The sequence below is a fragment of the Phyllobates terribilis genome, unplaced genomic scaffold (assembly GCF_046119375.1).
Source record: "Phyllobates terribilis strain yellow unplaced genomic scaffold, ASM4611937v1 Scaffold_1__5_contigs__length_1240528914, whole genome shotgun sequence".
Taxonomy (NCBI): Eukaryota; Metazoa; Chordata; class Amphibia; order Anura; family Dendrobatidae; genus Phyllobates; species Phyllobates terribilis.
The window spans coordinates 908,612,377-908,634,540 of NW_027362761.1; the positions used below are offsets into that span (position 1 = coordinate 908,612,377).

General features: G+C 40.8%; 1 protein-coding gene across 12 annotated transcripts in view; it reads left to right on the forward strand.

Annotated features, from left to right (window-relative positions):
• BLTP1 (bridge-like lipid transfer protein family member 1) overlaps window positions 1-22,164 on the forward strand; it is a 303,862-nt gene that overhangs the window by 143,864 nt on the left and 137,834 nt on the right. For all 12 annotated transcript variants that reach the window (XM_073641272.1, XM_073641320.1, XM_073641292.1 and 9 more), the window contains exons 37-38: window positions 8,919-9,070; window positions 11,515-11,665. In XM_073641272.1, the coding sequence (XP_073497373.1) occupies window positions 8,919-9,070; window positions 11,515-11,665 (303 nt within the window). The remainder of the gene's footprint in view (window positions 1-8,918; window positions 9,071-11,514; window positions 11,666-22,164) is intronic.

Genomic DNA, 22,164 nt, shown 5'->3' on the forward strand with positions numbered 1-22,164 from the left:
TATCACAGAGTCATCCGAGTACTTCTGGAGGTGACAACGGTCTGATTTATACTGAAAGTCAGCTGTGTACAATGTAAAGAGGAATGGCGACAGCACTGTTCCCTGCGGGGCTCCGACACTGCTCAGTACACTATCTGATGTAGCCGTCCCCCACCTAACAAACTGTGGCCTATCCGACAGGTAGTCAATTAACCAATTCACAAGTCCCTCATCCACCGCCATTTTAAACAACTTTCCACGCAGTAAGAGTGGCTGATTTCTCTAGTGCGTTCAACACATTACAAAGAACAAAGCACGCACTGTGGTTCCATCATTGTCCAAAAAGGAATGTACTGTTTGTAGCAGAGACGCTACAGCATCGTCCACCCCCAGTCCCTGCCGGTACGCAAACTGAAGAGCATCAGTATGCGCCATCACCCTCGGACACAAGTGAGCAAGTACTATTCTCTCCAAGGACTTCATCGCATGCGATGTTAAGGCCACCGGTCTATAGTCCCCCGGGGAAGCCGGGAAGGTAGTCTTGGGAACCGGCACCAGGCAGGAAGTCTTCCATAGCACTGGTACTCTCTTTGATTGTAAGCTCTGGTTAAAGAGATGCTGGAAGACAGTACACAACTCATTTGCACACACTCTGAGGACACGTGGACTGAGACCGTCAGGCCCTGCTGCTTTGCCAATGGCCAGCTTACTAAACTGGTCCCTCACGTCATTTTTGGAGACCGAGAAATGATCTATTTCACCCCCTGTTAATTTAGCTAGTTGTTCCCCGGCCTCCTCCCCCTTCCCTGCTGCTACCGCACCTTTATTGCTGAATCTATTGAAGAACTCATTCATTTCATTAGCCATTCTAAGTCCACCACCCCCCTGCTCCGACCTTGCCTTAAACCCAGTCACTAGCTTCATTCCAGCCCACACCTCTCTGGAGCTTTTTTGTGCAAATTGATTTTCTAATTTAACTCTGAATGCCTCACGGGCAATCTTAATTTTCCCCTTTAGGTCTCGCTGTATAATTTTCAATGCCTCCTTGTCCTTCCTTTTAAAAGCAAGTTTTTTCATGTTTAGTAAATGTTTCAACTCTTTTGTAATCCATGGCTTATTGTTTGCATAACACCGAATCTCTTGAACAGGTGATGTCTATAACATTTAATCTAATATTTCAGTTAGAATTTTTGTTACTTATAGCAAATATTCCCAAATATTTCCTATGTTGTCATTCATTCAGATTAAAATGTAATCAAAGAACAGACTTCGTTCCAGCTTCTCCCTTAGCAACGTATTCAAACTTTCTTTCTCCTGATTGGCATTGAGGGATGTGTGTTTCAAAAATGTACTTTCTAGTCCTGTGTTTATAAGGGGAACCTTATTACATACTGATTTTAATGGGAGTTGACCTGTTAATCTCTCCTTAGTGGTGTCAGTTGGCAGCCATCATTTGACCATCAAAAGGGTTATTTCCATCCAAAACTCCTTTAGAAGTTAAAGGGATGTTCTCATCTCGAAGATCCTATCCCAATATGTAGTTTGCTAATATTATTATTAATACACCTAATACCTCCAATTAGAAAATTAGTATAGTTCTTCAGATTCGCTATGTCACTTACCTCATGTAGGGCATTGCAGTAACTTAGATATCCATGGTTGCGACCACTGATATAGTGACAGTTAGTTAGACAGCTTAGTGGTCGTAACTATGGATACCTAAGGTCCTGAAATGCCTGCACATGAGGTAAGCGACATCGCAAATCTGAAGAACTATGCTACATTTCTAATTGGAAGTATTTGCTAATATTATTATTATTACACCTACTACATATTGGGATATGATCTTGAAAATGGGAATACCCCTTTAAGTCTCTGAGCAACAAAAGTCTTATGGAGATGTATGAAAAAAGAGAATCTATTTCTACTTGGAGATTTTTGCTAATATTATTATTACACTTACTACATGTTGGGATTGGATCTAGGAGATGGAAATACCCCCTTCAAATGAGAAAAGAGCAGTGCATGTATGTGGAGCTTCTTCATTCACAGCAACCATGAGATGGGGCTCCATTATTTACAAAGGTGGGACCCATATCTATCAGATAAAGGTGCATCTCACTAAATTAGAATATCATCGAAAAGTTAATTTATTTCAGTTCTTCATTGCAAAAGTGAAACTCATATTATAAAGAGTCATTACAAACAGAGTGATCTATTTCAAGTGTTTATTTCTGTTAATGTTGATAATTATGGCTTACAGCCAATGAAAACACAAAAGTCATTATCTCAGTAAATTAGAATACTTTATAACAACAGCTTGAAAAAATGTTTTTAAAATCCGAAATGTTGGCCTACTGAAATGTATGTTCAGTAAATGCACTCAATACTTGGTCGGGGCTCATTTTGCATCAATTACTGCATCAATGCGGCGTGTTATGGAAGCCCAGGTTGCTTTGCCTTCAGCTCGTCTGCATTGTTGGGTCTGGTGTCTCTCATCTTCCTCTTGACAATACCCCATAGATTTTCTATGGGCTTAAAGTCAGGCGAGTTTGCTGGCCAATCAAGCACAGTGATACTGTTGTTTGTAAACCAGGTATTGGTACTTTTGGCTGTGTAGAGAGGTGCTAAGTCCTGCTGGAGAATGACATTTCCATCTCCAAAAAGCTTGTCAGCAGAGGGAAGCATGAAGTGCTCTACAATCTCCTGGTAGACGGCTGCACTGACTTTGATCTTGATAAAACACTGTGGACCTACACCAGCGGATGACATGGTTCCCCAAACCATCACTGATTGTGGAAACTTCACACTAGACCTTAAGCAGCTTGGATTGTGGCCTCTCCACTCTTCCTCCAGACTCTGGGACCTTGATTTCCAAATGAAAATTGGAACTCTGGGACCTTGTGGAGTGTGTCAATGACTGCCTTCTGGACACCTGTCAAGTCAGCAGTCTTCCCCATGATTGTAGAGCTTACTGAAACAGACTAAGGGACCTTTTTAAACGCTTAGGAAGCCTTTGCAGCTATGTTTTGTTAATTATTTTAATTTACTGAGAAAATGACTTTTGTGTTTTCATTGGCTGTAAGCTATAATCATCAACATTAACAGAAATAAACGCTTGAAATAGATCACTCTGTTTGTAATGACTGTATATAATATATGAGTTTCACTTTTTGTATTGAAGAACTGAAATAAATTAACTTTTTGATGATATTCTAATTTAGTGAGATGTACCTGTATGTCCTGTAGATCCACGCCTATTCATTTAAATATGGGTAGCTCTGCAGTTTCCGGCTGCGACCACTCTACAGTTGATGGAGCTGTGTAGTTCCTCTCTGCAGCTGATCACCCCCGGCCGCTGCCGACACCAAGAACAGCTGATCATTAGGGGTTGCCAGGTATCACACCCCCCACCGATATGATACTGATGACTTCTAAAGCGCTGTATTTTTTAATACATCTCCCATTAAGAATAATGGAGATAAAATTACTGTATATGTCTTTGATATGTTGTGAAGGTTTTTTTTTGTTGTGGTGGGGAAGCATGGTCAACTACGATTTTTCTGTATATCCAAAAATAGAACAAAAAAATAAAAGGAAATCCGATGTAAACCTGAAAAAAACCTAGTCAAAATAACTTTTTTTTTATTTTGCTACATCTTGCACTTTTCATTTGCACAAAAAAAATGTTCTAAACACAACAACACAAAATATGTAATAAAGTTATAACATTTTATTGGTATTTAAAAATAAAAATTAGTAAAATATATATTGAGGTCAACCAGAGCAATAACAAGATGAGATGGTGCGAAAAGTGAGGAAAATAGTGGTGACAATTAGACTGCATGTCAAAAGGTGCATTATAGAACATTCATTGCATAGTTACAGTAATACATGTATGATATAAGACAAATATTATACATATTAGTCTGAAAGGAGGTCCATTAGGCATATAATGTAGTAATAATGTGCAAGTGCAAATAAAGTATCATTAATAATAATAGTTATTTCTATAGCGCCAATATATTCCGCAGCACTTTATTAATTATATGCAACACAATAATACACATGTAAAGTAGAAAACAAATCTCGTGCGTAATGATCTAAGAAAAGGTCCAATAAACTTGTGATCCAATAATAAAGTGCAAGTGCAAATGAAGTACTTTTTGTTGTATACAGATTGGAAATGCCTCTGTTACAAAGCACAGAGTATATTAATGTCTCCCCCCACGTAGAATAAATGACAGGCAATGTATCGCCATAGTCAATGTAGAAACAAAAAACGAAAATGGGTATAGTAAATGGTATGTTATAGCCAGTGCTTACCCATGTCTGTAAGGAAAGAGAGTCGTCTACCGTGAGAACCCCGACTCGCGTTTCGCTAAGGCTTTATCGAGGGGTCATAATTCTTTTTGTGCATTTTATATATGGGAGTACTTCAACGATTTACTTAATTATTTATGGGGGAATATTCTATTTTGGTTATGTTTCCAACCCACGATACTTTTATGTGCTTTGTTTTTGATCTGATTGCCATCTTGCCCATTAAGTCTATAGATACTTGTAACTGGTTGTATACCAGCAGAATGTACTCTACAAATCTGAACCAAGCCTTAAAGGAGTTGTTCCCTTTCAGATAATGTGTGGTCCTAGCTGCAGTTTATTCAAAAATAACAAACTGCGCTGTCTTCACCTTTCCTAAGTCCACCTGTCTCTGCTGCTGTTTCCGGTGACTGGCATTGGCTGCAACACTGACATCACGTCGACAGCTTGGAAGCTAAACGGTGATCTCAGTGGCTCTGAAGGGGACTTCCTGGCTACATGGGCAGAGATGCTAAACTCACTAATTGGGTGCCGCGTTATCGATGTGCCACAGCCATCGCCAGACACCGAGTACATCGCCGGAGGCTCGCTGGTGGAACCGAGAAGGGGAATATATGGCGGTTTATTTTTTGTTTGTTAATGTTTAATAAACTGCTGCCGGGACCAAACATTATTTAAAAGGGAACAAACCCTCTAATTAAGTGCAAACTAATGCAAGATGTACAGTACAGACCAAAAGTTTGGACACACCTTCTCATTTAAAGATTTTTCTGTATTTTCATGAGTATGAAAATTGTACATTCACACTGAAGGCATCAAAACTATGAATTAACACATGTGGAATTATATACTTAACAAAAAAGTGTGAAACAACTGAAAATATGTCTTATATTCTAGGTTCTTCAAAGTAGCCACCTTTTGCTTTGATGACTGCTTTGCACACTCTTGGCATTCTCTTGATGAGCTTCAAGAGGTAGTCACCGGAAATGGTCTTCCAACAATCTTGAAGAAGTTCCCAGAGATGCTTAGCACTTGTTGGCCCTTTTGCCTTCACTCTGCGGTCCAGCTCACCCCAAACCATCTCGATTGGGTTTAGGTCTGGTGACTGTGGAGGCCAGGTCATCTGGCGTAACACCCCATCACTCTCGTTCTTGGTCAAATAGCCCTTACACAGCCTGGAGGGGTGTTTGGGGTCATTGTCCTGTTGAAAAATAAATGATGGTCCAACTAAACGCTAACCGGATGGAATAGTATGCCGCTGCAAGATGCTGTGGTAGCCATGCTGGTTCAGTATGCCTTCAATTTTGAATAAATCCCCAACAGTGTCACCAGCAAAGCACCCCCACACCATCACACCTCCTCCTCCATGCTTCACGGTGGGAACCAGGCATGTAGAGTCCATCCGTTCACCTTTTCTGTGTCGCACAAAGACACAGTGGTTGGAACCAAAGATCTCAAATTTGGACTCATCAGACCAAAGCACAGATTTCCACTGGTCTAATGTCCATTTCTTGTGTTATTTAGCCCAAACAAGTCTCTTCTGCTTGTTGCCTATCCTTAGCAGTGGTTTCCTATTAGCTATTTTGCCATGAAGGCCTGCTGTACAAAGTCTCCTCTTAACAGTTGTTGAAGAGATGTGTCTGCTGCTAGGACTCTGTGTGGCATTGATCTGGTCTCTAATCTGAGCTGCTGCTAACCTGCAATTTCTGAGGCTGGTGACTCAGATAAACTTATCCTCAGAAGCAGAGGTGACTCTTGGTCTTCCTTTCCTGGGACGGTCCTCATGTGAGCCAGTTTCTTTGTAGCGCTTGATGGTTTTTGCAACTGCACTTGGGGACAAAGTTTGCCCAATTTTTCGGACTGACTGACCTTCATTTTTTAAAGTAATGATGGCCACTCGTTTCTCTTTACTTAGCTGCTTTTTTCTTGCCATAATACAAATTCTAACAGTTTACTCAGTAGGACTATCAGCTATGTATCCACCAGACTTCTGCACAACACAACTGATGGTCCCAACCCCATTTATAAGGCAAGAAATCCCACTTGTTAAACCGGACAGGGCACACCTGTGAAGTGAAAACCATTTCCGGTGACTACCTCTTGAAGCTCATCAAGAGAATGCCAAGAGTGTGCAAAGCAGTCATCAAAGCAAAAGGTGTCTACTTTGAAGAACCTAGAATATAAGACATATTTTCAGTTGTTTCACACTTTTTTGTTAAGTATATAATTCCACATGTGTTAATTCATAGTTTTGATGCCTTCAGTGTGAATGTACAATTTTCATAGTCATGAAAATACAGAAAAATCTTTAAATGAGAAGGTGTGTCCAAACTTTTGGTCTGTACTGTATATAACAATTGTTAGGCTAAAATGTAACAATCTGTGTTTTGTCACTAACTCATGCTTAATAACAGTGTGACCCAATTTTGGCAAACTTATAAAGGCAATGGAGGCAAATGACTATGGTGGCTCACCTGGCTAGTACATTTCTAGAGCAGTAATGCTATTCAGATTTCATATATTTCATGTTTGCATGCTATAGCGCTACAAAGTGCTACTTTATTTGTTATATATTGAGATGGCTTCTCTTAGTAAGCACCTGTACACACCTGTTTTCTGTTTGGATACTTTTGTACATTTAGAAATTATACCAATATAGGCCTGATTTGTAAGAATTCATATACAAAAGGGAGTCAAGAACTGTGGCAGGTATAAGTAAGTGATCTAAAACACGGGTGACAACATAGACATTGACCGTGAAAGAGGACAGGACATGGCAAGTAGTGGATACTACCCAGCAGTGGAAAGCATATTGTGTGGCATTCGCTTCAGGTGGAACGTATATGTATTACTCCAATTGCTGTATACGTGATTAATATGGTTTATGTATTTACTAGTCTGTTTGTGTCACCTCATTGTTTTGCATCCACTGTCGTTATATCCGTGGTTACATACTACTACTATTATTATTATTATTTATTATTATTATAGCGCCATTTATTCCATGGCGCTTTACATGTGAAAAGGGGTATACATAGCAAAAACAATTACAATAATCTTGAACACAGTGTGACAGCGACCGGTACAGGAGGAGCGAGGACCCTGCCCACGAGGGCTCACATTCTACAAGGGATGGGTGAGGATACAGTAGGTGAGGGTAGAGCTGGTCATGCAGCTGTGGTTACTGCAGGTTGTAGGCTTGTCGGAAGATGTGGGTCTTCAGGCTCCTTTTGAAGGTTTCCACGGTCGACGAGAGTCTGATGTGTTGGGGTAGAGAGTTCCAGAGTAGGGGGGAAGCACAGGAGAAATCTTGTATGCGATTGTGGGAGGAGGAGATAAGAGGGGAGTAGAGAAGGAGATCTTGTGAGGATCGGAGGTTGCGTGCGGTTATGTAACGGGAGACTAGGTCACAGATATATGGAGGAGACAGGTTGTGCATGGCTTTGTATGCCATGGTTAGGGTTTTGAACTGGATTCTCTGAGCAACGGGGAGCCAGTGAAGAGATTGACAGAGAGGAGAAGCCGGGGAATAGAGGTGGGACAGGTGGATTAGTCGGACAGCAGAGTTTAGGATAGATTGGAGGGGTGCAAGAGTGGTAGAAGGGAGGCCACAGAGCAGGATGTTGCAGTAGTTGAGGTGGGAGATGATGAGGGCGTGCACTAGTGTTTTTGCAGATTCATGGTTGAGGAATGTGCGGATCCGGGAGATATTTTTGAGTTGGAGTCAGCAGGAAGTGGAAAGGGCTTGGATATGTGGTTTGAAGGAGAGATCAGAGTCCATGGTTACTCCAAGGCAGCGAGCTTGAGGGACTGGGGAGAGTGGACAGCCATTGACATTGAAAGATAGGTCAGTTGGGGAGTGGGGTGAATGGGATGGCGGAAAGATGATGAATTCTGTTTTGTCCATGTTAAGTTTTAGAAATCTAGCAGAGAAGAAGGATGAAATAGCAGACAGGCATTGTGGGATTTTGGTTAGTAGGGAGGAGATGTCGGGTCCAGAGAGGTAGATCTATGTGTCATCAGCATAGAGGTGATAATGAAAGCCATGGGACCCTATGAGCTGTCACAGGCCTAAGGTGTAGATGGAGAAGAGCAGAGGTCCTAGGACTGAACCTTGAGGGACACCGACAGATAGGGGGCGAGATGAGGAGGTGGTGTGTGAGTGGGAGACACTGAATGTCCTGTCTGTTAGGTATGAGGAGATCCAGGATAGGGCTAAGTCTGTGATGCCGACAGATGAGAGAGTTTGTAGTAAGAGGGAATGGTCCACTAGTAGAATAGTAGTTATGTATTGCACATTTTTTATTAGTTTGCAAGTATTGACCTTAGTTTATTAGTGTTATTCAGCTTGGTGAAGAGCCGATATTACAGTCTGAAAGACCATTGTTATTGCGCATGTCGCCAAAATAAAACAAAGCATTAAGAGTATAAATTGGCTAGGGATGTCATCCTCTAATTGTGAATTTAGTGTAATTATGTCATGCTTTCAACTTTTTTTATGTCCTAAATAGATTAATGGTAAAACTATAGTTATCATACAAATTATTCTATATTTCTCAGACCTTTAAATGTGCAACAAAGGCCGATATTTATCTATTTTTTTCGTCACCTTAAAGGACGAAGGTGTTGAATCAGATGACTTAAAAAAAGATCTTCCGCTAATGCCTCCTCCGCCTGACTCAAGCAGCATGAAGCTTACCATCAAGGAGATTTGGTTCAGCTTTGCGGCTCCAACAAATGTACGGTCTCCAGCATTTACTTTTTCCAGGTTAGTACAAGAAACTAAAAAAACAGCTGACCGGATTTACATCTTCTTATTGCTGATTGATCTTATTATATCAGATGCTTTTTAAATAATGTTATCCAACTATTGCATTTTTCCAGCTTTTCTTTTATACGTTTTCACCTTTATTTTGATGCATTTTTAGTGCAGATTTGAGTAAGCATTTTTAATGTATTTTTTTAGTACAGGAAAGCTTTGATTCTGCACTTAAAAATGTAACTGCATTTTTTTTTTGTTAATAACATGCATTTTTTTCAGGTTCTTTATAAAAACCTATAGAGAAAAAATAAAGCGCACAGTTCAACTGCATCTTTAAATGCACAGTGGGCATGAGTTTTCATGAAATGACATCCACTTTGCTTGGACAATTAAACACAGCAGATTTCCTTCACAAAAAAAACACAGCGTTAAAAGCCCAGTATTTATTCTATGTGCCAATATGTCCTCCCATAAATCTCTAAATAATTGTCTCCCTTAACACAGATAGTTAAATGATGCAATTGTCACCACCTGCAGCATCACTACAGGGAGATTAGGATATCAATCATAAAGATGCTTCTTCAGCAAGCGCCCCCTTGTGGATGCTGCCAGCCAGAACATTATCATTTAGCTCTGTAGATGTATGAAAGGAGGCAGTGGATCTAGAGCTCTGCCCCCTGTTTCTGCATGTGTACTTCTGTATATATATATATATATATATATATATATATATATATATATACAGTACAGACCAAAAGTTTGGACACACCTTCTCATTTAAAGATTTTTCTGTATTTTCATGAGTTTGAAAATTGTACATTCACAATGAAGGCATCAAAACTATGAATTAACACATGTGGAATTATATACTTAACAAAAAAGTGTGAAACAACTGAAAATATGTCTTATATTCTAGGTTCTTCAAAGTAGCCACCTTTTGCTTTGATGACTGCTTTGCACACTCTTGGTATTCTCTTGATGAGCTTCAAGAGGTAGTCAACAGAAATGGTCTTCCAACAATCTTGAAGGAGTTCCCAAAGATGCTTAGCACTTGTTGGCCCTTTTGCCTTCACTCTGCGGTCCAGCTCACCCCAAACCATCTCAATTGGGTTCAGGTCTGGTCACTGTGAAGGCCAGGTCATCTGGCGTAGCACCCCATCACTCTCCTGCTTGGTCAAATAGCCCTTACACAGCCTGGAGGTGTGTTTGGGGTCACTGTCCTGTTGAAAAATAAATGATGGTCCAACTAAACGCAAACCGGATGGAATAGCATGCCGCTGCAAGATGCTGTGGTAGCCATGCTGGTTCAGTATGCCTTCAATTTTGAATAAATCCCCAACAGTGTCACCAAAAAACCACTCCCACACCATCACACCTCCTCCTCCATGCTTCACGGTGGGAACCAGGCATGTAGAGTCCATCCGTTCACCTTTTCTGCGTCGCACAAAGACACGGTGGTTGGAAGCAAAGATCTCTAATTTGGACTCATCAGACCAAAGCACAGATTTCCACTGGAATAATGTCCATTCCTTGTGTTCTATAGCCCAATCAAGTCTCTTCTGCTTGTTGCCTGTCCTTAGCAGTGGTTTCCTAGCAGCTATTTTACCATGAAGGCCTGCTGCACAAAGTCTCCTCTTAACAGTTGTTGTAGAGATGTGTCTGCTGCTAGAACTCTGTGTGGCATTGATCTGGTCTCTAATCTGAGCTGCTGTTAACCTGCGATTTCTGAGGCTGGTGACTCAGATAAAATTATCCTCAGAAGCAGAGGTGACTCTTGGTCTTCCTTTCCTGGGGCGGTCCTCATGTGAGTCAGTTTCTTTGTAGCACTTGATGGTTTTTGCAACTGCACTTGGGGACACATTCAAAGATTGCCCAATTTTTCGAACTGACTGACCTTCATTTCTTAAAGTAATGATGGCCACTCGTTTTTCTTTACTTAACTGCTTTTTTCTTGCCATAATACAAATTCTAACAGTCTATTCAGTAGGACTATCAGCTGTGTATCCACCAGACTTCTGCACAACACAACTGATGGTCCCAACCCCATTTATAAGGCAAGAAATCCCACTTATTAAACCTGACAGGGCACACCTGTGAAGTGAAAACCATTTCCAGTGACTACCTCTTGAAGCTCATCAAGAGAATGCCAAGAGTGTGCAAAGCAGTCATCAAAGCAAAAGGTGGCTACTTTGAAGAACCTAGAATATAAGACATATTTTCAGTTGTTTCACACTTTTTTGTTAAGTATACAATTCCACATGTGTTAATTCATAGTTTTGATGCCTTCAGTGTGAATGTACAATTTTCAAAGTCTTGAAAATACAGAAAAATTTTAAATAAGAAGGTGTGTTCAAACTTTTGGTCTGTACTGTACTTTTAATCCCTACCTTTCCTTATGTTTTATTGTTTTGTATTTTTTTTTCCATCTTTTTATTGTTTTCATCACATAGACAACTAAACCTTCTTAGCACTGCAACCCCGGCTGTTGGGGCATGGTTGGTTCCTATTGACCAGTTAAAATCTTCGCTGAATAAGCTGGAAACTGAGCAAACTTTGAGAGTCTGCGCTGTCATGGGTTGTATCCTAACTGAAGCACTTGAGGTGAGTGGAGATTACTGTTTCACATAATGCACATTAAAGGGCTTTTCCACTACTTCATCATTGATGACTTATCGTTAGGATAGGTCATCAATGTCTGGTCGGTCGGGGTCCGACACTCGGCACCTCCGCCGATGAGTTGTTACAGCTGTTGGTGGGCGCCGGCCAGAGCTGTTCAAGTGCGGAGCTGCTCCATCTTCTGATAATGTCCGCGGCAGGGTACTGCACAATCGCCCCCTATTGATTTGAATAGGAGGTGGATGTGCAGTACCCTGCCGCAGCCACGATCAGAAGCCTGACTAGCTCCGCAATTAAGAAGTGGCGGCCGCCAACACTAAGAACAGCTGATTGGTTGGGGTCCAACACTCTTCACCCCGGCCAATCAGAAATTGATGACTTATTCTAAGGATAATATATAATTGCAGCAGAATCTTATTATCCCACACACAAGCAGACATATATTTCTTACAGAGGAGTTCACATTGGTAGGGTCCTGGTATTTTGAGAAACGCCTTATCGTGGCTACCAGGTACACATGAATTGGCCAATTTATGCGCTAAGATTTCTCATTTCTTTCTATTTTCTACAGCAGTAATGCTATTCATATTTCATATATTTCATGTTCGCATACTTCGCGTTGCAGAGTGCTACTTTATTTGTTAGTTATCCTAAGGATAATTTCATCAATGATAAAGTAGTGGCCAACATATAGCTGCACACTGTCTTTATCTTAATCTTAAGGAAAAGGCATGTTTTCATAGTCGAAGTTCCTCAGAATGCTGAACTAGTTTTATATATATATACAGTACAGACCAAAAGTTTGGACACACCTTCTCATTTAAAGATTTTTCTGTATTTTCATGACTATGAAAATTGTACATTCACACTGAAGGCATCAAAACTATGAATTAACACATGTGGAATTATATACTTAACAAAAAAGTGTGAAACAACTGAAAATATGTCTGATATTCTAGGTTCTTCAAAGTAACCACCTTTTGCTTTGATGACTGCTTTGCACACTCTTGGCATTCTCTTGATGAGCTTCAAGAGGTAGTCACCAGAAATGGTTTTCACTTCACAGGTGTGCCCTATCAGGTTTAATAAGTTGGATTTCTTGCCTTATAAATGGGGTTGGGACCATCAGTTGTGTTGTGCAGAAGTCTGGTAGGTACACAGCTGATAGTCCTACTGAATAGACTGTTAGAATTTGTATTATGGCAAGAAAAAATCAGCTAAGTAAAGAAAAACAAGTGGCCATCATTACTTTAAGAAATGAAGGTCAGTGTCACGCTGTCTCTGTATACTGGAGGTAGGGGGCCTAAGCTGACCCTAAGCTGGGGCCCTGACTAATCCCTCAACCTGGAGGTACTGTTAAAGGTACAGAGGTCCAGGCCGCCAGCGTAACCCCTACCTCCTGAGGATCCCTGCACCTAAGTAATCTAGTCCTGAGAAGGACCCCGATCACAACAAAAGAGGACAAGTAATAATATGCCCACACACAGTACTTAAACGAACGAGACAGTACAAGGGAAAAACCAAAACCACCTTGCATACAAAAACTACACAACTACAACAGAGGGAACACCAACGGGAAAGGAGATAAATGATAAAGCGAGGAAGGGAAAAACCACTCCAAATACACTTATCTCAGAAACTCCAAATACCACGATCCGCTCTGTAAGTCTGTATGAAATGCTTTCACCGACACTTCCCAAACAGACCAGCAGGCATTTGAAGGAGACTCACTACAGCAGCATTGATTGCAGCTGGGCGAGGCTGGACCTCGTCTAGCACAGAGAGAGAGAGAATTAACTCCCTCACTGCCGAAAACACAAAGCACCAAAAAGTCAGCTGTGAGAAGTCAGGCTGTGTAATCGTGACGATCTTCGTGGCGACACACCCGTGACAGTCAGTCAGTCAAAAAAATTGGGAAAACTTTGAAAGTGTCCCCAAGTGCAGTTGCAAAAACCCTCAAGCGCTACAAAGAAACTGGCTCACATGAGGACCGCCCTAGGAAAGGAAGACCAAGAGTCACCTCTGCTTCTGAGGATAAGTTTATCCAAGTCACCAGCCTCAGAAATCACAGGTTAACAGCAGCTCAGACTAGAGACCAGGTCAATGCCACACAGAGTTCTAGCAGCAGACTCATCTCTTCAACAACTGTTAAGAGGAGACTTTGTGCAGCAGGCCTTCATGGTAAAATAGCTGCTAGGAAACCACTGCTAAGGACAGGCAACAAGCAGAAGAGACTTGTTTGGGCTAAAGAACACAAGGAATGGACATTAGACCAGTGGAAATCTGTGCTTTGGTCTGATGAGTCCAAATTTGAGATCTTTGCTTCCAACCACCGTGTCTTTGTGCGACGCAGAAAAGGTGAACGGATGGACTCTACATGCCTGGTTCCCACTGTGAAGCATGGAGGAGGAGGTGTGATGGTGGGGGGGTGCTTTGCTTGTGACACTGTTGGGGATTTATTCAAAATTGAAGGCATACTGAACCAGCATGGCTACCACAGCATCTTGCAGCGGCATGCTATTCCATCCGGTTTGCGTTTAGTTGGACCATCCTTTATTTTTCAACAGGACAATGACCCCAAACACACCTCCAGGCTGTGTAAGGGCTATTTGACCAAGAGGAAAGAGTGATGGAGTGCTACGCCAGATGACCTGGCCTCCACAGTCACCAGACCTGAACCCAATCGAGATGGTTTGGGGTGAGCTTGGCCGCAGAGTGAAGGCAAAAGGGCCAACAAGTGCTAAGCATCTCTGGGAACTCCTTCAAGATTGTTGGAAGACCATTTCCAGTGACTAGCTCTTGAAGCTCAACAAGAGAATGCCAAGAGTGTGCAAAGCAGTCATCAAAGCAAAAGGTGGCTACTTTGAAGAACCTAGAATATAAGACATATTTTCAGTTGTTTCACACTTTTTTGTTAAGTATACAATTCCACATGTGTTAATTCATAATTTTGATGCCTTCAGTGTGAATGTACAATTTTCATAGTTAAGATAATACAGAAAAATCTTTAAATGAGAAGGTGTGTCCAAACTTTTGGTCTGTACTGTATATATATATGTTTTTATATATATATATATATATATATATATATATGTATGTATATATTATTTCTTCTTTTGTATTTTTTTCTCAATTTATTTCTTGTTTCTTTCTTATGTCGTGCCAAGATATTCCGCAGAGGTTATCACTATTCACATTAGCCCCTGTCTCCAGAGGTGGTTCACAACCTAATTTCCATATCTCTGAAATACACACATAGACTCTTAGGTTAATTGGCTTCTGATAAAATTAGCCCACCAGCGTGTTTTTCAATTGTGGGAGGAATCTGAAATACCAGGAGACACCAAACAAACTCCATGCACATGTTGCCCTTGGTCAGATATTAACCAGGTCCCCAGTGCTGCATCGAAACAGTGCTAACCCCTGTGCCACCACCTTGTACTTAAGATAGGAAAGAGGGACACTATATTAGAGGAGCTGTCCACCTTTCTAGAAAACCAAAAAATAATTTTTAACTCTGATCACGTTAATTTAAAAAAAAAAAAGTGTGTATATATATATATATATATATATATATATATATATAATTTTTAGCTCCGAGTACATGCACTTGTGTGTGTGTGTGTGTGTGTGAGCTTTTGTGTATGTATATATATATATATATGTGTGTGTGTATATATGTATATATACTGTATACATTTATTTATATATATATATATATAATACAGACCAAAAGTTTGGACACACCTCATTTAAAGATTTTTCTGTATTTTCATGACTATGAAAATTGTACATTCACATTGAAGGAATCAAAACTATGAATTAACACATGTGGAATTATATACTTAACAAAAAAGTGTGAAACAACTGAAAATATGTCTTATATTCTAGGTTCTTCAAAGTAGCCACCTTTTGCTTTGATGACTGCTTTGCACACTCTTGGCATTCTCTTGATGAGCTTCAAGAGGTAGTCACCGGAAATGGTTTTCACTTCACAGGTGTGCCCTGTCAGGTTTAATAAGTGGGATTTCTTGCCTTATAAATGGGGTTGGGACCATCAGTTGTGTTGTGCAGAAGTCTGGTGGATACACAGCTGATAGTCCTACTGAATAGACTGTTAGCTGCTTTTTTCTTGCCATAATACAAATTCTAAGTAAAGAAAAACAAGTGGCCATCATTACTTTAAGAAATGAACGTCAGTCATTCCGAAAAATTGGGCAAACTTTGAAAGTGTCCCCAATTACAATTGCAAAAAACATCAAGCGCTACAAAGAAACTGGCTCACATGAGGACCACCCCAGGAAAGGAAGACCAAGAGTCACCTCTGCTTCTGAGGATAAGTTTATCCGAGTCACTAGCCTCAGAAATCGCAGGTTAGCAGCAGCTCAGATTAGAGACCAGGTCAATGCCACACAGAGTTCTAGCAGCAGACACATCTCTTCAACAACTGTTAAGAGGAGACTTTGTGCAGCAGGCCTTCATGGTAAAATAGCTGCTAGGAAACCACTGCTAAGGACAGGCAACAAGCAGAAGAGACTTGCTTGGGCTAAAGAACACAAGGAATGGACATTAGACCAGTGGAAATCTGTGCTTTGGTCTGATGAGTCCAAATGTGAGATCTTTGGTTCCAACCACTGTGTCTTTACGCGACGCAGAAAAGGTGAACAGATGGACTCTACATGCCTGGTTCCCACCGTGAAGCATGGAGGAGGAGGTGTGATGGTGTGGGGGTGCTTTGCTGGTGACACTGTTGGGGATTTATTCAAAATTGAAGGCATACTGAACCAGCATGGCTACCACAGCATCTTGCAGCGGCATGCTATTCTATCCGGTTTGCATTTAGTTGGACCATCATTTATTTTTCAACAGGACAATGACCACAAACACACCTCCAGGTTGTGTAAGGGCTATTTGACCAAGAAGGAGAGTGATGGGGTGCTACGCCAGATGACCTGGCCTCCACAGTCACCAGACCTGAACCCAATCGAGATGGTTTGGGTGAGCTGGACCGCAGAGTGAAGGTAAAAAGGCCAACAAGTGCTAAGCATCTCTGGGAACTCCGTCAAGATTGTTGGAAGACCATTTCCGGTGACTACCTCTTGAAGCTCATCAAGAGAATGCCAAGAGTGTGCAAAGCAGTCATCAAAGCAAAAGGTGGCTACTTTGAAGAACCTAGAATATAAGACATATTTTCAGTTGTTTCACACTTTTTTGTTAAGTATATAATTCCACATGTGTTAATTCATAGTTTTGATGCCTTCAGTGTGAATGTACAATTTTCAAATTAATGAAAATACAGAAAAATCTTTAAATGAGAAGGTGTGTCCAAACTTTTGGTCTGTACTGTATATATATAATTACACATGTACCCACTTAAATGCATGTAAGCAGAGCTAAATTGTTTTGCAATTGGAATTCATTAAAAAAAACTTACTGTTTTCCTTCTATAGTCTCTACTCTATTTTGCACTTTCTATTGCTTGCTGCTGAATGAGTTAACTGAGGGTCCATCAGTCAGTCCTGTCTGCTTGTCCTGAATGTCTGACAGAGTTTGTAACTCGTTTTCTGAACTCCTCGCATCTGATTTATAACTATAAATATATTAAAGTTGAATGTGCAGCCAAATCGTGCAACCTTTCTAATGACAGCTAACTGCACAATGTTTCAGATAAGATTCTATGTAGAGGGGAGGGAGAAGATGGGACATGCTAGAAGCACAGCTCCATCCCCCTACTCCCGTGAATGGAAAATTTGAAAATGAATGATCAGTCCTGGTGGAGAAAGAAGCGGATTTCTCTGATAATATACCGTATATTACAGAGTTGCTTATTTTTATGCGTGCTATTGGCTTATGAAATAAAGATTAAAGCAATGGTTGCTCTTTAAGTAAAAAAAAAAACAAAAAGAAAGAAACACAAATTTATTAAACTATCAAACAAAACCAATATGGCCAAATACTGAAGAACGTATTGAATATTTCATGTACATTTGCACATCTTGCCCGTTTCCTTATTTTATCAGTTACCTTATGTCCTTTTGACACATCTCTAATGTGAGTAGTGGACTGCCACAAGAACAGTTGAAGGTGAAACATTACATAAGTGAGATTCAGCTCACACCGCTTTAAAAACCTTCCTTTGGAAGTATTTGTTGATAGGATCTCCTGCTGTATTCCTCTTTTGGAAGGCTGCTATGTATCCTACTGTATATTCGTACAGTAGGACACATGACACAAAGTAGGGCAATGTTTGTTTTTATCTTATACTTTTGTATGGAATATAAAGATTTTTGGTGCTCACCATAAGTCTATTTCTTGTAGTCTTCATTGGAGGGCACAGGAACCATGGGTTAGTCAGCTGCCACCTTTAGGCCAACACTAATAATACAAGTAACAAACGAAAAATTGGCTCCTCCCAGGAAGTCTCTACATTGTCTGCTAGCATCAGGCCTCCTCAGTTTACTTAGAAAGCAGTAGGAGAAACGAAAAGAATTAAAGACTGAAAAGAAAATAATCCAATTACACCCCGAGAGAAAACCAACGTAAATGATCACCAGACTTGGCAACCAATGTTGGGTGCTGTTTCCCCCATGAAAACTACAATTTACAGTGAGTGCGAAAAATGTTGTTCATTGGAGACACAGGAACCATGAAGCTGTCCTAAAGCTGTCCTGGGGTGGGTATAAAAACCAAATATCATACTGTTACCACAGAAGAATCCGATGTTGCTCAAGCTGCCGCCTGGGCAACTGTCGCCTGCAGTATCTTCCTTTTGCATCTGCCGAAGCAAAGATGTGGGCCCTGTAAAATTTAGAAAAGGTATGCACCGATGACAAAGTAGCTACGCTATTGAGTTGCAGAACCTATGTCTGGTTACCAACAGCCCAGGAAGCTCCTATCGCCCGCATAGGGTGCTCCCTAAACCTGAATGGGATAGCACTGGGCCTTGCCTTATAAGACTCAATTATGGTCGCTCTAATCCAGTGTGCCACGGTAACCTTCAGGATGGCCAGACCTCAGCGAGGGCTCTCTTGTATGACTCATAAGGAGTCCGAACATCGGAATGGAGCGATAACTGACAAATAGTGACTTATCGCCCTGATGACATCCAGCTTGTGCAGAGAGTCTCTGTCGGATGAGAGGGCACAGAGCAGAAGGAAGGCAAGACAATGTCCTTGTTAAAGTGGAAAAAGAAAGGAAGGAACTGGCTGCAACAGCACCTTGTCCCCATGCAGGATGAGGTAAGGAGTGCGACAGGAGAGAGCAGCCAGCTCTGATGCCCTCCTAATGGAGGTGATGGCTATAAGAAAAAATACTTTATAGGAAAGATGCAGCTCAGAGATTTCCCTAATTGGGTTCAAAAGGCGGGGAATGAAGCGCGTCCAAAACAAGATTAAGATCCCAAAGTTCCAGGTGGAAGATGATATGGTGGCCTAGTATGAGCCAGATCCTTCTGAAATAAAATAGCCAAGACTGTCCTTTTTGAGGGAGCTCACAGCCAGTCCGGACTCTAGACCCAGCTGTAAAAAGGAGAGAAGCACTGGCAGAGAAGAACGTTGGAGCAAAGTTGGCGGGCTGGCACCAACGAAAGAAGGCCTTCCAGCTATGATGATAGATACGCAGCAAAGAGAGCTTTTGTACCCTCATCATAGTTTGAATGACTGGATCCGACAGACCCGTGGCCTTCAGAACCGCGGCTTCAACAGTCATGCCGTTAATCTGAGAGACCGTAAATAAAACTGACCAGCCATTACGATTCTCCAGGTCATTACGAGTTTGCAGATACCGAACATGTATAGTTTCTTTTTTATTTAAGTGGTGAAAAAAAAAAATCCAAATTTTGCAGTAGATATGATGTTTTGATCGCCTGTTAATTGCATTTTATTGCAATGTTGCGGCAACCAAAAAAACGTAATTCTGGCGTTTTGTTTCTTTTTCTCTTTATGCACTTTATCGATCAGATTAATTATTTTTATATATTGATAGATCGGGCGATTCTGAATGTAACGATATCAAATATGTGTATTTTTAATTTCTTTTTTATTATTTTATTTTGAATGGGTTGAAAGGGGGGTGATTTGAACTTTTTAAAAAATGTAAAAAAAATTAAAAAAAAATTTTTTACTTGCTTCAATAGTCTCCATGGGAGACCAGAAGCTGTGATCATCTGATCGTGTGTGTTACACACAGCCCTGCTATGTGTAACAAAAGTGCTCATCTGCTAGGAACGCCACCTGCTGGATGGCGCTCATAGCAGCAGGTCGTCTATGACAAACACAGGAATCTCCTGCAGATCCCGGGTAATCATGCTAACCCATCAGCGGCGCGCGATCATGTGATGTGCGCGCCGGTGGGCGTGGTTTGTGACGCGCTTCCGGCGCGCCCATGTTAAATGCCGTTGTCAGAGATTGACAGCAGCATTTAACATTGAGCAGGGAAGGATGGAAAAGAATATATAGACAGTGGGACAACATAGGACCACTACTGATTCTGTGAGGTAAAACATTGTTTAAAAACAGACAGAGAAATGTGTTATCTCACAAAAAGAATCAGCTGTCACCTTGTGCTATCCTGTCTTTATACTCATTTGCTTCCTCCCCTGTCAAGGAGATGTGGTATGATTAGACCGTGTTCCTGCACGATCAGACACAGCCATTACACAGTACACAGCAGGGGCTCATTTATAAGATTATCTCAGCACAGGAACATTTTTTTAATCACTTCCTATTGTGGACCTTATTTTCATTGCAAGATCTAGTGAATAAAATGAACATTTGTTCGTGGAAAGACTCCTTTAAGTAATGCCCTTTTATAGTCAACTGTCTGCTGGACACCTGTCCAATGAATAATAAAACTTATCTGCGGTTGAATTTTTGTTAATTATAATTTTGTAGTCTAAACTTTTTAGCTTTGCTCCTAAGACTTTTATTGGGGTGTACCCATTTTTTCAACATGGTATTGAATAAATATGTTAGGAAAATTACTGTTTTGGGTGTGCAAATTAATAAACCTTGTTTGCAATCAATGTCCCACGTTTGTCAGAGTATTTTGTAGTTCGGTATCCCATAGAAAATTTGATTCTGAAACAAAATTAAAGGCTTCTGACAAATCTGTTGGGGTGTACTCATTTATGTTGAGCATTGTTTATATGCATGTGTGTGTATGTATCTATGTGTATGTGTGTGTGTGTGTGTGTGTGTATATATATATATATATATGTGTGTGTGTGTGTGTGTGTGTGTATATATATATATATATATGTGTGTGTGTGTGTGTGCGTGTATATATAGATAGATATATATCTATATATAGCTAGATAGATACACATATATATACAGTACAGACCAAAAGTTTGGACACACCTTCTCATTTAAAGATTTTTCTGTATTTTCATGACTTTGAAAATTGTACATTCACACTGAAGGCATCAAAACTATGAATTATCACATGTGGAATTATATACTTAACAAAAAAGTGTGAAACAACTGAAAATATGTCTTATATTCTAGGTTCTTCAAAGTAGCCACCTTTTGCTTTGATGACTGCTTTGCACACTCTTGGCATTCTCTTGATGAGCTTCAAGAGGTAGTCACCGGAAATGGTTTTCACTTCACAGGTGTGCCCTGTCAGGTTTAATAAGTGGGATTTCTTGCCTTATAAATGGGGTTGGGACCATCAGTTGTGTTGTGCAGAATTCAGTGGATACACAGCTGATAGTCCTACTGAATAGACTGTTAGCGGCTTTTTTCTTGCCATAATACAAATTCTAAGTAAAGAAAAACGAGTGGCCATCATTACTTTAAGAAATGAAGGTCAGTCAGTCCGAAAAATTGGGCGAACTTTGAATGTGTCCCCAAGTGCAGTTGCAAAAACCATCAAGCACTGCAAAGAAACTGGCTCACATGATGACCGCCCCAGGAAAGAAAGACCAAGAGTCACCTCTGCTTCTGATGATATGTTTATCCGAGTCACCAGCCTCAGAAATCGGAGGTTAACAGCAGCTCAGATTAGAAACCAGGTCAATGCCACACAGAGTTCTAGCAGCAGACACATCTCTACAACAACTGTTAAGAGGAGACTTTGTGCAGCAGGCCTTCATGGTAAAATAGCTCTGCTAGGAAACCACTGCTAAGGACAGGCAACAAGCAGAAGAGACTTGTTTGGGCTAAAGAACACAAGGAATGGACATTAGACCAGTGGAAATCTGTGCTTTGGTCTGATGAGTCCAAATTTGAGATCTTTGGTTCCAACCACCGTGTCTTTGTGTGACGCAGAAAAGGTGAACGGATGGACTCTACATGCCTGGTTCCCACCTTGAAGCATGGAGGAGGAGGTGTGATGGTGTGGGGGTGCTTTGCTGGTGACACTGTTGGAGATTTATTCAAAATTGAAGGCATACTGAACCAGCGTGGCTACCACAGCATCTTGCAGCGGCATGCTATTCCATCTGGTTTGCGTTTAGTTGGACCATCATTTATTTTTCAACA